The 15361-nt window shown below is 40.9% G+C and overlaps 1 protein-coding gene and 1 long non-coding RNA gene across 2 annotated transcripts; one reads left to right on the forward strand and one right to left on the reverse strand.

Moving 5' to 3' along the window:
* Positions 1-398: 398 nt before the first annotated feature.
* On the forward strand, positions 399-10484 carry SLC25A29 (solute carrier family 25 member 29). Its single transcript, XM_053474554.1, has 4 exons — positions 399-801; positions 7606-7649; positions 9102-9185; positions 9495-10484. Exons 1-4 carry the CDS (start codon positions 768-770, stop codon positions 10236-10238), a joined length of 906 nt encoding a protein of 301 aa, XP_053330529.1. The 5' UTR covers positions 399-767; the 3' UTR covers positions 10239-10484.
* Positions 10485-13730: 3246 nt separating this feature from the next.
* Positions 13731-14171, reverse strand: LOC128504492 (uncharacterized). Its single transcript, XR_008355461.1, has 2 exons — positions 14139-14171; positions 13731-14104 (listed from the first exon to the last, which is right to left on the reverse strand). It is a non-coding gene; the product is annotated as an uncharacterized LOC128504492 (long non-coding RNA).
* Positions 14172-15361: the final 1190 nt, after the last annotated feature.

Below are 15361 nucleotides of genomic sequence, written 5' to 3' on the forward strand. Positions count from 1 at the left end.
TTATTTGGAAAATAAATAGAAACATATATTTTTAAACATTTCAGTGTCTGTTTAAACAACCAATATGTATCTTTCTATGAAAGGATGCATGTTTTGGGGCAGATTTAAAAGAATTCTCTATAAAGTTCCTTTCTGGTGCAAAAGTTGATGCAATCACCATTAGAAACCAAAGGAATATCCCTGCTTACTGATCTCAGCTCACTCTGTGATCTGCTGCCCTACGCTGATGGGAAAGCATGGAGCATGCTGACCTGTAACACATACATCATACATACTTCTTTCCTAAATTCTTCTCCTAAGTCCTGCCCCCCTCTCTGACTCCTCCTACTCTGTGCTCCCTTGTCTTGTATTGTGATGCTCTCCCTCCTCCTCTTCAGTCTCAGCTACCCCTGGATGAAGACAGAAGGCTGGGTCTGGTGGGTGTTGTCCTGTCCTCCTGCTCTCATTGGCCAAGTCGCATCTCCTAAAAAAGGACATTTGCACCTTCTTGGGAGGCGTCAGGAATAGAGAAGGATTAATCCAGAAAGGGACCTGTGTGCACAGATTCAGCCAGGGGGGTGCTGGGCGACCAAGTCATTCTACAATCTGCTGCCAGGATAACCAAGTATCACCTCTACCTAACATCCCAGGGAGCAGATCACTGTCCTGACTACCTCTTGGGTACTGGAAAAAAAGCCTGGGAGGGTTTATTCTGTGGCTGATCTAGAGGACAGCTGGCCAGTGAGTGACTCACGTTTGGTGTCTCTTTAAATCCGTCTCCGGGAGGCATGGCGCTGGATTTCGTGGCAGGATGCGCAGGAGGTGAGGATCAATGGATGCCGGCAGAGAGTTGCGCAAGACTCGATGCACCCCCTTGGTGGTGGTGGTGGTGGGGGGATAACCTGTGTGTCCAGAAATGTATGGGTGTCCCTGCATGTGTATGGCAGCGCTTCTGGGGGGATCCGTCTTTATAATATAATCTGAATTGGGGGGATTATTGCAGGGTTCGCTTCTACATGTCGTGAATCATGTCATAGAACGTGTAGCGCCTATAGGCATTCCAGGGCTATTTTCACTATATGGGGGGTGGGGGCTGCTGTGCGCTCCTTGTGCAGCAGGAGGATGTGTAGGGGGGGGGGTTGTGTTTATCTAGAAGGGTCATCACTGCTCTGGGGTGTAAAATCTGGTCTGGCCCTGAGACATGAATCACCTTCTGCCAGCTGATGCAGTGGGCAGATCACATGTACTGGTTGGTAATATTAGTCATTCAGTGTCCTGGCCAGCGCAGAGCACATGTGGCTGTTGGGCTGTGCATGCAGGGGGTTACTGAGGACTTTGTCCATTCTATAGCCTGCAGGGTGAAAAAAAATGTGCAGTATTTATTGATGGGGAGATATTTTGCCCTTTGCCCCTGTTGAGATTAAGATGATTGCAGTGGGGGAGATGTGGGCTGAGAGGAGGCAGCCCCTGCATAGTAATTATTAGATGGAGGCCACATTGTCTGTGGCATAATGGACTCCGGCAGGCCTTCACTGGCATCCTCGGCTCCACCATATATCTGCATCGCCTTGGCGCTGATAAATAGAATGACTTGGAAACAATTCTTAATAATATTCCGCTCTCTGCATTGCTGAGTCACATTGAGGCGAAGTGCAGTGAATGAATGCGAGAGAATGAGAAAACACAAGGCTTAAATATATATATATATATATATATATATATATATATATATATATATAACCTTTCAATAGCAAGTGCGCAACCTGCCCTTTTATTCCAAGGATTCCATTGTTAAGTGGTCTTATCACCATAGCAATCTAATCAATTCCTTTGGTTGCTATGGTGATAAGACCAGTCTTAAAACTTTGCACCAGAGTCACCTTTTGTACACAAGGCGCTATGACTGTCGATAAGGGTTGCCGAAGCTCTAAACCTGTAAATCTAGTAGTAGATGGCCTTTGGCTGCTGTGTTCTTTTAAATTAGAAATGTTATCATTCATACACTGACAATGAAGTGTTATTAAACCGTGATTGTTTGTTATTTTAGCTCTGAGGCATTAGATTAGGCCCAAACCTGCCTCTAGGTTATGAGCATGGTTGGCATAGTTGTACGTGGCCTCTTCTGTGGAAGCAGAAAGTTTAACTTAGCTGGCCTGTAACCTGTTTAAACGATGAACACCTAATAGCCAGAAATGTAACTTTGGACAAGAGATGTCCTACAGAACCTGGAACTCTAAGGAGATCTACCAGCGTACCACATGGGGACTTGGCATATAATTATCTGATAATTGGAGTATGGAGGGATGTTAACCATATGGTGAACACTGCATGGGGGTATTGTTTACTATGTGACCCTTCCTTCAGGGCAACTGACTGTCAAAGGGCTTTTCAGCAAGGGTTAGATATGCATCTAAGGAAATCCGTGGCACAAAGGTGTGGTTTCGGCACAGAGGAGTAACGCCTTCCACTTTGGAAACTTCCAGAGAATTCTATGATAGACATGCTTGTCCTGAGTTGGCATTAATTTTAACAAAGAAGGCTGAAGTCCTTATAAAGGATCAGGTACACTAGAGGGGTCACACCTGAGATCAAAATCTATGTTTCTGATGAAATGTGAACAAAGTCATTGCCGTTTCCGTCTTTGTCTCAAATGATATAAGTTAGTGGGATGGGTAGAGGACATACCTTTTGGTATTCAAAGGGTTAAAGTGTTAGAATTCATGTTCCAGTTCTTAAAGCACTTTGGCTGACCCCTTGTCCCTACATAGCCAGGAGCAGATGGGGCAGTGACTTGCTACTTTACCATGATACCTCAGGGGATTATCCCACGGGATTAGCCCACAGACCGGCAGACATTCACGCGCTCATACAGTGTTTTAGTATAGATTAGTACTGTGGCACTATTCACCGGGGCAGATGTCACTATTAACCCCTTGGGCGCCAGGACTGTTGAGTAGGAGTTATAGTATTAGTTATTTCACACTTCTGCAAATCGGTGGCAGAAAAGTGTTCTCATTGAAATCTTTGGGAGCGCTGATGATGTCTGAAAACGCGGCATTTCTGTTGCTACCACCAGACGTTGCAGAAGGTTTGGGACGTTTTTGCAGAGTTCTGAATGCGATTTCACTTTCATTCTTACTCAAACATGACTATTTTTTTCCTAACTAACAGGAAGCGGCGCCCGTCTACTGATATTTGCAAAACGGATTAGGTGCTTTATTAATCACTAGATATGGAGGATAAAATACTGTTCTGTTTATTACTGGGTTAACTGAGGATATCTTGAGCTTGGAGAGCCCGTTTTGTTTATGTGTCACACACACCCCCCACACACCCCCATAATATCCAATCACGAGAGGCCTAGTAAACACCGGCTGACATATAGATCATGCTTTCTGCATATTTCTAAAAGAGTATTTAAGATCTTGGCTTAGTGCCCGCAGGAGTCTTGTATTTCCATTATGTCAGCAGGAACAGGGAAAGGATCTCGACTGCAGATACATTTATGCAATAAATAAATAACATATTTGTGTTTTTGAAGTGTTTCACTGGCGGGTGTGTTATCGGTGCCTTGTTATGTTCATAACGTAGCGTTGCTAGATTTCCAGAACAGGAAGAGATAACAAAGAAGAAAAAGCTTTGGCGCAGTATGCAGGAAACACTGAGCTGTTCTTAAAGTTAGCCAGTCGGTCATTCATGATTCTCCCACCACAGTTTTGAATATTTTAAGAATATGGCATTCTTGTTCAGAACAGAATTAATGCCCTAAGCTAGAATACTAATCCAGAACCATTTGGCACATCTAGTCTGCCGGTTTCTCCTGATCTCCTGATGGAGATGTCTAAGACACGAGGACACAAGGCATGTTCTGCTGAAGGACGTTATAGTAGAAACAATCCCAGATTTAATGTAAATTTTCGGTTGATAAGAAGTTACCCGGATAATAAATAATAATGTGTACTTCAGTATACTGTATGTGCTTGTGTGTTGCTGAATGATGACACAGCCAGTTTATTTGGAAACGTGCCGTGAGATGCATACGATTGTCTGTGGCGAGGTTTTCACCCAAATGCTGTTGACCCCAGTTCTATCAGAAAGAATGTTTACCCACCATATCTATAGTGAAGGCCTTTGACTTTTCCACAAAAGCTGCATGGGCTTAGGACGTGATTGTTGCCAAGATCAGACGATTGCAGTAGAGCATCTACTGAGGTATCACGTGGCCCTCTGACAGCAAAAGAGGTGAATTATGGAGTCAAACTAATTCAGAGGCACCTCATACTGTGAAATACATTTTACAGGGTGCTGGAATGCATGCAGATAGAGATCACATTAATGCTAGGTGGGAATAATGCTAATTAACAGATGGCTTGTGTGATCTCACTTGGAATAATGTATTCATTAGCGAGAAGAAATACGGTTAGGGACGTTCTCTAATGGCTCCAAAATGCTATAAAGGATAATCAGATGAGTTTTTCCATATTTAGTAAGGATTTTTTTCAAGAATCATCAGCCCTTCTGTTTATTTAGAACTGTGTATAAACTTATAGGGTAGATCACATTTGGACATGAGGCATCCTACAGGAGGGCATTAAATATTAATTATAAGGTGACAGCGCTAAGGACAAGTGCCTGTTTATTCTTAGCAGCTACGTCTGGTGGGTGTCTTGGAGCGTTATGGTCTTTCTAGTAGCAGGAACAGCCATTGAAGCTCTTTTCTCTATATTCACCAGCAACATTAAGATACAGAATTAAAGAGGGAATTAAGTATTAAATACAACTACAGAGTTTGTTATAATGATTCAGGGTTCTATAGCAAATGCTGGAACAAGAGGCTTGACAAAGAGAAAGCTACAAGTGGCCATATGCAGTGGTATATTTTGGCTGCCCAAGGCCCCTAGACCTGACCCAGGGCAGTGCTCCTGCCAACCCCAGGACATACTTCAGGGTCCCAGTCCTTCTGCTGATTATTGGGATGTGACAACGTATCTGGTGCTCCTCTTTTTAAGGATGTGTGGCACTGGGTAAAGTTGCTAATGCATATGGACAAGTTACATAGGAGATATCCCCAACTGGCCTATGTAGCACTCATGGACAAGGGAGCCTGGTTGCCCAGCAAGGTGCTGCCATGGACCTGCCACCCTAGGCCTAAATCAGTCTAAGCCCAAGTATGCTACTGGACGTGTGGTGGCAGAAATTACAGCGAGGAGGAGGTCAACCCACAGAGAGAAGAAGACAACAGAACTGAATTTACAAAATAGAAAGCAGCTAAATAACGTCCCCTCCACTTCTTCCCAAATACAAACAATCTGAGAGGCCGTTCTCCTCCTTATTCCAGTAGTGGGAGAAACTTCCCAGGGAACAATCGCTTCCCAAAGTGACACATTGTTAAAGTTTGTAGCATAACCATACATTACTCAGCGCTTGATAACGTTCATGGAATACAGCGTATCGCTTATTCTGTGCGTTGTAAATGGTAGTGATCTGAAAGGCAGAAGATCACCTGGGTTCCTTACTTTAGGTATTTCCTTGATCCCATGGCCATTAGTCTTTTGTGCGTAGGACTTACAGGAATGTAAACATGACCTTTGTTACCTGTCCTAAGTATGATCTTCCCACATTAAAAGGACAGAATTAATAACAAGGAAAGGGGCTTTCATCCTGTCACTAAATCAGGGGCAGCAGCAGATCCCACGTTTTAGTTTGCTTTTCTTCCCAAGTGTGGCCCTGGTGGGTACATTTGTTTCCCAAATTCTGTAACGGGAAATTAGTTAGGCCATAATCCTGTTATGATCCCACCAAAAGTAAGGTGGCCCTGGAAATGGCCTTGTGATCTTTCTAGGGATCTCTCATCTTGCCATGTCAGATCAATGGTAGTTTAATTCAGGTTACATCCGTGTAACAATGGATTGCTACGGGGTTGATCATTCTTGATTAGAGGATTTGCATTACTGTGGGCGTGGCTGCTGGTAGGAGAGCTGTGTTCCTATTGGCCAAACATCACTCGATCCATTCTATGGGTCTACTGCCATAGTCCAGTGATACAACATATCATAGTCTGAGCCTAATATTATTTTCATTTCAATTATAATACAAAACATTTCATTTAAAAGTAAAAAGAAGCCATAAACAATTTCTGATCTTTACAGTGAAATCATAAAAAAATAACAGAAATGATATCTGCTTTTTGTCTTCCAATTCATTAAGAGTTAACGTCAATGATAGGTCATTGATTCTGGCAGCAACATTTAATTTTCCATGCGCGGCGCTTAGTGGTGTAAAAATAGAAGCTCCCGTTCTGCTAGGTCAGTTTCATGCCTTGACCTTAGGCTTAGTACATTAATAGCCACGCTGATGTAAACACGGCCTAACGCTTGCACTTCAGAGTTTAATTGATAAACTTTGCACAGTATTTATTATTCTTGTTATTATTATTATTATTATTAAACAATGCAGCAAAAGGGGCTCTTAATGACATAGGGGTCCCTGCCGCATGCTAGTTCTGCCACTGATCTGCAAGCCACTCCAGTTTCCTCGTAGTCGCGTTTCATTCTTCTTTCCGATGCATTGAGCTGTATTCATTATCTACTCAACCCTGGAATGAAGGAATTTTTATAAACCTAGTACAGTGGACTTTGCACCGAGACATAACATACTGTAGTACTGTACACAGTAATGGGGAAGCGCATGTATTAAAGGGCCACCAAAACCCTTAGCAAGGCATAGATCATTAGGAAAACAATTCTATATTTTATTTTGTTCTGCTCCTGCCTTGTGCTACGTGGAGGTCCTGTCTGCCTAGACCATAATCCCTGTATATATACAAAGAACGCAAGCAGCATTACAGTACGTTATGTTTCTCCAGAGGGTCTTATCAGGTCACCTGAAGCATTCTGCCAGCCAAATGGCCTCTACTTTTTCTGTCCCCCACTTATGTCCTGGAGTCGCAGGGAGGAACTGTATGCATTAGGGTAGGCATTGCCTTGGGGTCCCTCAATGCCTCTCATATGGAGTGTGCTCAATGCATAGATAAATGGTGCGACCTCACATCAGGGATGGAGGCTGATACATGTATAGGATAAGTACGGCTCCTGAAACATGGAGCGTTATCATCTTCCTAGCAGCAGGAGCAGCCATTCAAGCTCTTTGCTCTGTATTCATCAGTAACCTCAAGGGACAGAATTAAAGAGGGCCCTGAGTATGAAATATAACTACAGACTTATTTATAATGCTTCAAGTTTCCATAGTAATTGGTGGAATGATTAGAAGACTTGAAGTGGCCGTATGCAGTGGTATATTTTGGCTGTGCATTGCCCTAGACCTGACCCATGGCAGCACTCCTGCACATATGTTCTGGTACCAGCCCGCAAATCTAAGACAAGACCAAGGACTGATTGAGACCTGAGTCTTACCTCAGGAGTAATGGGCAGCTTAGAGGTGGCCAAATGTCTTCTTTCATCACAGCTTTACTTTACATTTCTAGTAATGTTTATTTTATCGCTTATCATTCTGACTCCATCATCAAGGACACTCTTGCTTCTAAAGCCCCATGTGTCCTCGGTGGGTATCTATTCTGTGTATGTATTTTTCCCGGGTCATTCACGTTCTGCTTTTGTTTGTACCCAGGTGCGGCTGGTGTACTGGTGGGACATCCGTTTGACACTGTAAAGGTGAGTCTGCTCTTTGCTTACTTTCTCAGCAAAACACACAACACTTCTTCAAATGACGCCTTCTGTTTGGAATGAAACATGTATGTTCAATATCGTTTTAGCTTTTTGTGGGTCAGCATACTATACTAGAATAATATAGAATTATATATCTATTATTCCTACTTTCTGGTTTCTATGTCCATCAGCAGGAACTCTGGGAACTTCATCCAGCAGGAGTGTCCTCTGGGTGGAAGGTACTACTTTCCACACATTTTCAGAGATGGCCACATTTTTTCACGCACCCCTAGGTGGGCTGCCAGTAGCCCTTACAACCTAGGAGCATCTGGCTTCGAAATCTGATGCTGCAAATAAAACCTCTTCCTTATTTTGATTCCATAGTCCAGTGTAGTCCATATTATTGTATTCATTTTCTTGTCTATTAACCCAAACCGTGAAAGAACATAATAAATCGTATGAAGCTCTCTGCTAGGCTTTTTGCGCTAGAGAAAAGCGGTTTCTATTTCTGGATCCCTGGTGTAGATGATCAGGACTTTCTCATCTCAGCAAGAATAAAGCTAGCGTTATCTGAAGCAATGACACCGATCTGCCTAAACTCTTACATTATGAATGATATGCCGGCGTTGTGGGAAAAGGCTGTATTTTATGCATTCTTAAAACATTTCAGTTCTTCCTGTGTCTCTTAACCAGGGTACTGCTTTTTCATGTATTTTATATACAAAAAATATATATATGTATATATATATATATTTACCCTTTACCTTTACTATCCCTTCAGATAAAGTAAAATAACACCTCCGGACAAACAGTGATTGGTGTTAAAGTTCAGTGTTCAAAAGTCAGGGTTGACCAAATGATTTTGACATCAGGCGTTAAACCTGCTTGCACAGAGATTTCAGATGTACGCTGTTATCCTGATTAATTGTTTGGACTGGAGAGCCAAGATAATTAAAGCATAGGACAAATAAACAATTTTTTAACAAAACGAGAAAAATATCCACGACAATTAAACCAAAACACTGGACTGGAAGGTGGTGGAAGCTGATGACAAAATAAAAGTGACCTGCATTAGAATTCTGAGATCATTAGAGCTATAAATAAGTGTAATTAAAAAAAATAGTATTTTTTTTTAATTTTTCTTTAAAAAAAAAAAGCAATAAGGGTTTCACAAGCTATGCTCTTGTGTTCCTGATTTTTATTTATATTTTTGTTAAAATATAACATTTCGCGTTTCATTTTCTAACTGGATCACTGAAGCGTTACAGTAAATGTCAGTGCTTAGTTTCCCGTAGATTTTGTAGCATTTAATTAATTTAGTCATAAGATTTTCTTTGTGTTGTGAACCGGTAGTCAAAGTTGTATTTGCTAATTGTTTCACAATGGGGGAAAAAATTGTACCCATAATAAACCATTATAGACCATCCAACATGTTCACCGCGTATTACTTTATTGCAGGTGAGACTTCAGGTTCAGAGTGTGTCGAAGCCTCTTTATCGTGGGACATTGCATTGCTTCCAATCCATTATCAAGCAGGAAACTGTAAGTAACGTGTTACACAATGACGTGAATTGGATTTAAAAAGTTACATATAAAGATGAAACCTGTTTAATCGTCCTCCGTCCCTCTCGTAGATATACTGTGTAAACTGTGCCATTGCTCTGTTAAGCTGCGTTGGATTTCCCACCCTTATGTTCCTCCTGACCCTCTTTGCATTTCTGCTTCCAGTGCAGAACACAGAAGGCAACTAATACTGAAAAAGTCAACATTTGCCAATACATGAAGATATTTGCTTCTTATGAACCATCATGACTGAGATATTTAATTTCCTCATTCCATTTTTCTTTTTAGGCTTTTGGTCTGTACAAAGGCGTAGGCTCGCCTATGATGGGACTCACATTCATAAATGCCCTTGTGTTTGGTGTACAAGGCAATGCTTTAAGATACCTGGGAAAAGACACCCCGTTAAATCAGTTTCTTGCAGGTTCAGCGGCAGGAGCTATTCAATGTGTCATCTGCTGCCCAATGGAACTGGCGAAAACCAGAATGCAGCTCCAGGGCACTGGCGAATACAAATCAAGGTCTAAAACCTACAAGAATTCCCTGGACTGTTTGGTGAAAATTCACCGGAAGGAAGGATGGAGGGGTATCAATAGAGGGATGGTGACTACGTTTCTCAGGGAAACTCCAAGCTTCGGGTTTTACTTCTTGACATATGATTATCTAACAAGGTATCTTAGTTGTGAAATCAATGACAGCTTAATAATCCCCAAGCTTCTGTTTGCCGGGGGTATGTCCGGTATTGTGTCGTGGTTATCGACCTACCCTGTTGACGTGATCAAGTCAAGACTTCAGGCAGATGGCATTGGTGGAGTCAATCATTACAACGGGATCATTGACTGCATCAAAAAGAGTTACGAGGTTGAAGGATGGAGAGTATTTTCAAGAGGCCTGACCTCAACTCTGCTCCGAGCTTTCCCAGTCAACGCTACTACGTTTGCCACGGTCACCCTGTTCCTAATGTACATGAGAGCGGAAAACAACCTGAATGAATGTGACCCTGGACCTGCAATACAACAGCCAACAAGCATGTAGATGCTCTTCACAGCATGTGTGAACACAAACCTTGTAGAGATATTTTTTTATGTGAGCGGTGTAAATTTAATGTACATAAATTCTATGTATAACTGGTTTATATATGTTTTAATCAGGCTTTCATCTCATTAGTTGTATAATAGAAGGTGGCTTTATCTTTAAGCGTGGTGGTATATTTGCTAAGTATTTGGCATTACCAGACTGGATCCTTTGTCATCTACAGTTTGAGCATTGTTAATAAGAATCTGGCTTTGGGCCAGCCAATAATATTATTTAAAAAAAAAACCAGAGATTGGAACCAGATCTGTATTAATATTTGGAGCCAATGCAGACACAGAAACTATTTTTCAGTTTCAGACTTTCAGAGCTAGTAATAGACTATATCAGGGGTGGATTCCCATACTGAACCTCACACCCATGATAAAAGGAATCTTTGGAACAGAATCTTAATAACTAGAGGAAGCCATTTGTGTCAGCACTGGTGGAACAATCAATGGTCCATCCACTAATATTCCTACCAGCATGTCCATACCCTAAACATCATCAATATAACTTAACTTTTGGAAGTATGGTTAGATGGCCACAGCTAAAGGGGATTTGGCAATAAAGTCAATGTGTAAACTTACCAGTTCTATTATGGGGACAAACCTTAAAGCCAAAACCAGGTTTAGAAATGGCCGAGTGTCACCTGCCCTCGTTGAGGACATTAAAGGATAATCACAGAAGGGATGAGTTATGGGAAAGTAGCCTTGCCTAGAAGAATTGTTTAAAGAAGGGATCCCCAAACAGCTTGTATGTAGGTTCATCAGCCACTGTATTGTATTTTTTTGGTAGCGTATAAATATAATAGAGCCTGTAGTTCAACACTGTAAACAAAGTTCAACATTAGACATAGATATCGGGGAGAGTCTGGGTGGTGTTCTAGATCCAGTCAGAAGGAAATCAAACCTAAACAATGCTGGTCTCCCATTGGCTGTTCTGTTCTTGTATAAAACACTATGAATTATTTATAAAAGGTGAGAACTTCAAGTGGTCATTTCACCTTAGAAATTAATGAAATGTACCTCATGATTTTTTTTAGATGGTCAGAAGACCAGATTTTAAACTACTTCTATATAATTCTTACAGGTTGATAAATACATACATGCATTTAAAAACAGTCAACCTCCATCTGTTAAGTCAAAATCTGTTTTTTTGGGTAATTTAAAAATGTACTACTGGCCGATAGATAGTATGTCATGGCTAAAATGGGAAATGTTACTCAATCTCTTGGCTCCTTGGCCAACGACTAACTTATTGTCCATCCTTGTCGTGTCAAAAGGTGCTTGGTTGCTGTCATACTTGCAAGTTAAACTGACGGTATGTTGAAGTGCCCTCTGGTTTGATAGAAAATGTTGTACATTTGGGTAAAATGTACATTGTGGTTCCACTAAAGGCCCCTTACGACCATATATTTATTCACACACACGAGACATATGCACGGTTAATTAATTATTTTATTCTCGTTCATGGCATACGATCAAATTGAGGATTTTTGATAGGTCACTGTGAGTTTTTCTCTAAACTGTAACGCTGCTGGGCGAAGATACGTGAAGGGATTTCTTTTGACATATTTATTTTATATACAATGTTTTATTACATCTTGATGGATTGCTTTGCTAACTGTTCATGGTTACGATTTGTATTGTGTACAGGTTTTAAGTAACGTGGGTTTTTATCTTGATACCGTCTTTATACTTGGAAATATCCGAGGCAATGGGAACCTTATGAGGTTTACAAACTAAAAAGTGAGACGTTATCGTTTTTCATAACAGCGAACGCTCTGCGTATATAGAAATGGCTCTCCCTCTTTCTGATTGGTTCCTCGTTTGTCATTAAAAAAAAATATATTATTTTATAATTGGTGCAGAAAACAGGAAATCGTCCTAAAAGTGCCCAAAGGAAATTGAGTTCAACGGCAGGTAAGCGTTGCAAATATATTTAATCAACTCATATTTTGGGATAAGATAATACTAGATAATTTTTCACTGGACTCCCTGTGTGTGTTACCGACCCTTTTACACTGAGAACAAGCAAAAAAAAAAAAAAAAAGCAGCTTTAGTAAGCAGATAATGAATGTTTACTAAACCGCGAGTGAAATGAGGGACAACATTTAGCCTCATTATCCACGGCCTATGAAAGCCCTGTCCTGGCAAACTTGTCCTGCGAAAAGGGCTGAGTTGACCCAAAATAATTTAGATTTACAAAATTTCATCTATTTTCACTATGCATTATAGGGCATAATTCATTCGGAATTTGGTGAGTTGTTAGATCACCGCAATCTGCCGGCAGCGAATGAACCTTTTGTTGCGTTGGCAAAGATGACAAATGTGAAATTATTTCAGTATGAGATGTCATTACCCGTTCCCCACACACCGGGGAGAGTCAAGCCAACGGCAAGTGATCGACATGTAAGGGAAATTCACCCTTCTCCATTATCATTTTTGATGCTTAAACTGACACACAAATTTATAACGTTAATAAGCGTATCACACCTTACATGACTGTAGCCAATATGTCATCCCCTAAGCCCTTGGTTTGTTGCAATGAGACCTTAAATTCTCTATGCATTGTCATGGACAGGACCGCTGCACCTTTGTTATGCGCGGTCATTCGGTAGGTTCGCCCATCATTCATCTACATCTGCAACACAATAGTCACACTATTGTCCATTCTCTCAGAGCATATAATGGACGTTTGTACATTGTTTATCCTACAGGCTATAGCCTACTAACAAATGGTTATTTTCCACCCCATACATTCTCGGGGAATTTCCATCTTCCGTTACCTGGAGCTCTCCCCTTCCAGTTAAATTCGGGAGCTGGGAGGATATGGCACTGGTTTGCGGGGACGGAGCCAGACGCACGTTAGGATGCGGTTATCCAAATGCATTACGTAGGGTCATCTCATCCCTTCTTTCTAAAGCTCGCTGGAGTTAATTCTTAATAAGGCATAGAAAATCTGGACATTAACATTTTCTTAGAAGCAATACACTCCAAGATTACTTTGGGGGTCATATATGGAAAGTAGATGTTCTAAAGGAACATTTTAAAACATTTTACATTTTTATTGGGGGAGGGGGATGTTGTCAGAAGTGATGTGCTGAATGCTTCTATGACTAACGGGTGTAAACTATCACAATACGCACCTAATGTGTATAACAACGAGCGATACCAAAGCTTAAAAGGGAATATTCTGAAAGAAAGGGGGTAAAAAAAAAAAAAAAAAAAAAAAAAAAAAAAAAGCCATTTGGATATACCTAGAGAAAAGTTTACCAAACGAGTGAATTTTCCAAAAATATTTTTTGGCTCTCCAGACAAAAAGTATTGACTTATTTCTCACTGTTTTAATGAAAATACTATTTCCTCTTAATGGGAAAGGTGCAATAGATGTATTTAATTTTGTTCCCTGAAACAGGGCCTTTCCCGTCACACGTGGGACGGATGTATTTAATTCTTGTTTTTATATCTTTACACTCTCCCATCTTGCTCCTCAATGCTGCTGTTACTTATGGATATACAATGTATATGTTAGCCAGTTATCGCCTGTTCAATAAGAATATTGTATATTTAAGTACGTATGAGAAATAAAGTCCTCTTTTTCTTGAATGGTACATTTAATCATTTTGCGTTGAAGGCCTAGTGTTCAAGTTGGCTAATGTTTCCTAACCCATAGGAGTAAGAACCCCAAGCGCTCACCCCAACTGACCTTACAGTGTTACTTTTTAACCACACATCACAATAATCTTGAAATCTAAGCAGATATTACACTGGACCAATAGAGGGATTCTTGCTAGAGAATATATTGTGGGGGAGCTGAAACCTCAACTCCCCTGGCCAGTTCTCCCATTAGTGAATAAACCTCAGAGACTTATAGGACACACTCCAGACCAACGCGTGTATATATAAGGTTTACTCACGACACTCTGCATTGGCCTGAATGTTAACAGGAACATCTGTGGTGAGGTTCCTATCCAGTGATATACTGAAATGGTCACTGACAAAGATGTGAGAAACTATACAATGCCAGAGATCTGGACTGAAATCTAATTTGACCTGGCAAGCTGACACTTAATGTAATATGAAAGGCTTGGGGAAGCGCGGGAAAACATAGGCTTCTTATATTGCATTTTAGGAGGAACTTAACTAAGCCAAGAATAGTTTACTCAAGAAACGGAACATTAAAGTATCTTAAACAATTCCAGGTACAATACACTGATGTTAATGGTAGAATTGACTCCATTGATCGCTATTAGACTAACTTTAAAAATCTCATTAAAAACCTCTACCTATTGAGAGGAGCATACAATCTGTCCTCCTCTTACCCCCGACCTGCCTTCTCAAAGATCTGTTCTCTCAACCTTCAAGCCACAGCGTCCTCACCGAAGCAGTCCCTCAATTTCTGCTTCATCTCCCCCCCATCAACCTTCTAATGCTCTGTACAGGCATATCAACCTTAATATGAACCCTCTAAGGACCAAGTTTTTCACACTACAGGACAGCATTTTTTGTGTATATATTTAGAGTAACTGCTAAGTGTTGTAGGGGGTAAACAAGTGTTTTGGAGAGCTCCGTCAGACACATAGGCATACCGACAGCTCATACCTACAACGACAATTTTACCTATTGTGTAATACACCCAACTCCCTCTAGAATGTAAGCCCTCCTCACCTGTTTCTGTTAGTCAATTTGTTATGTTACATACTACTTGTTATGTCCGGTCTACCCATTGTACAGCGCTACAGAATTTGATGGCACTATATAAAACAATAAATAATAATAATAATAGTGTGGTCAATCGGTAAGTTACTATGGCAGGAAACTCAGACGGGGTCTTTTCATACCAACACCTCTACGTTCAATCTGACAGCTCGGGGGCCAAATTCTGGCCCCAGCTATCATTTAGCCCCACACAGTCCATGAAATAGGGGGATACCTTGTTGGTCCTACCGGACCATTTTCTTGTGATGTATCATCTTAGTCAATGGTCACAAAGGGGTTAATGTTAGTTTTGACTTCCCTTTTGCGGCAGAGCTATGCAATCTGCTGGCGCTCTATTAATAAAATGTTATGTAATGTTGCGTT

The sequence above is a fragment of the Spea bombifrons genome, chromosome 9 (assembly GCF_027358695.1).
Source record: "Spea bombifrons isolate aSpeBom1 chromosome 9, aSpeBom1.2.pri, whole genome shotgun sequence".
Taxonomy (NCBI): domain Eukaryota; kingdom Metazoa; phylum Chordata; class Amphibia; order Anura; family Pelobatidae; genus Spea; species Spea bombifrons.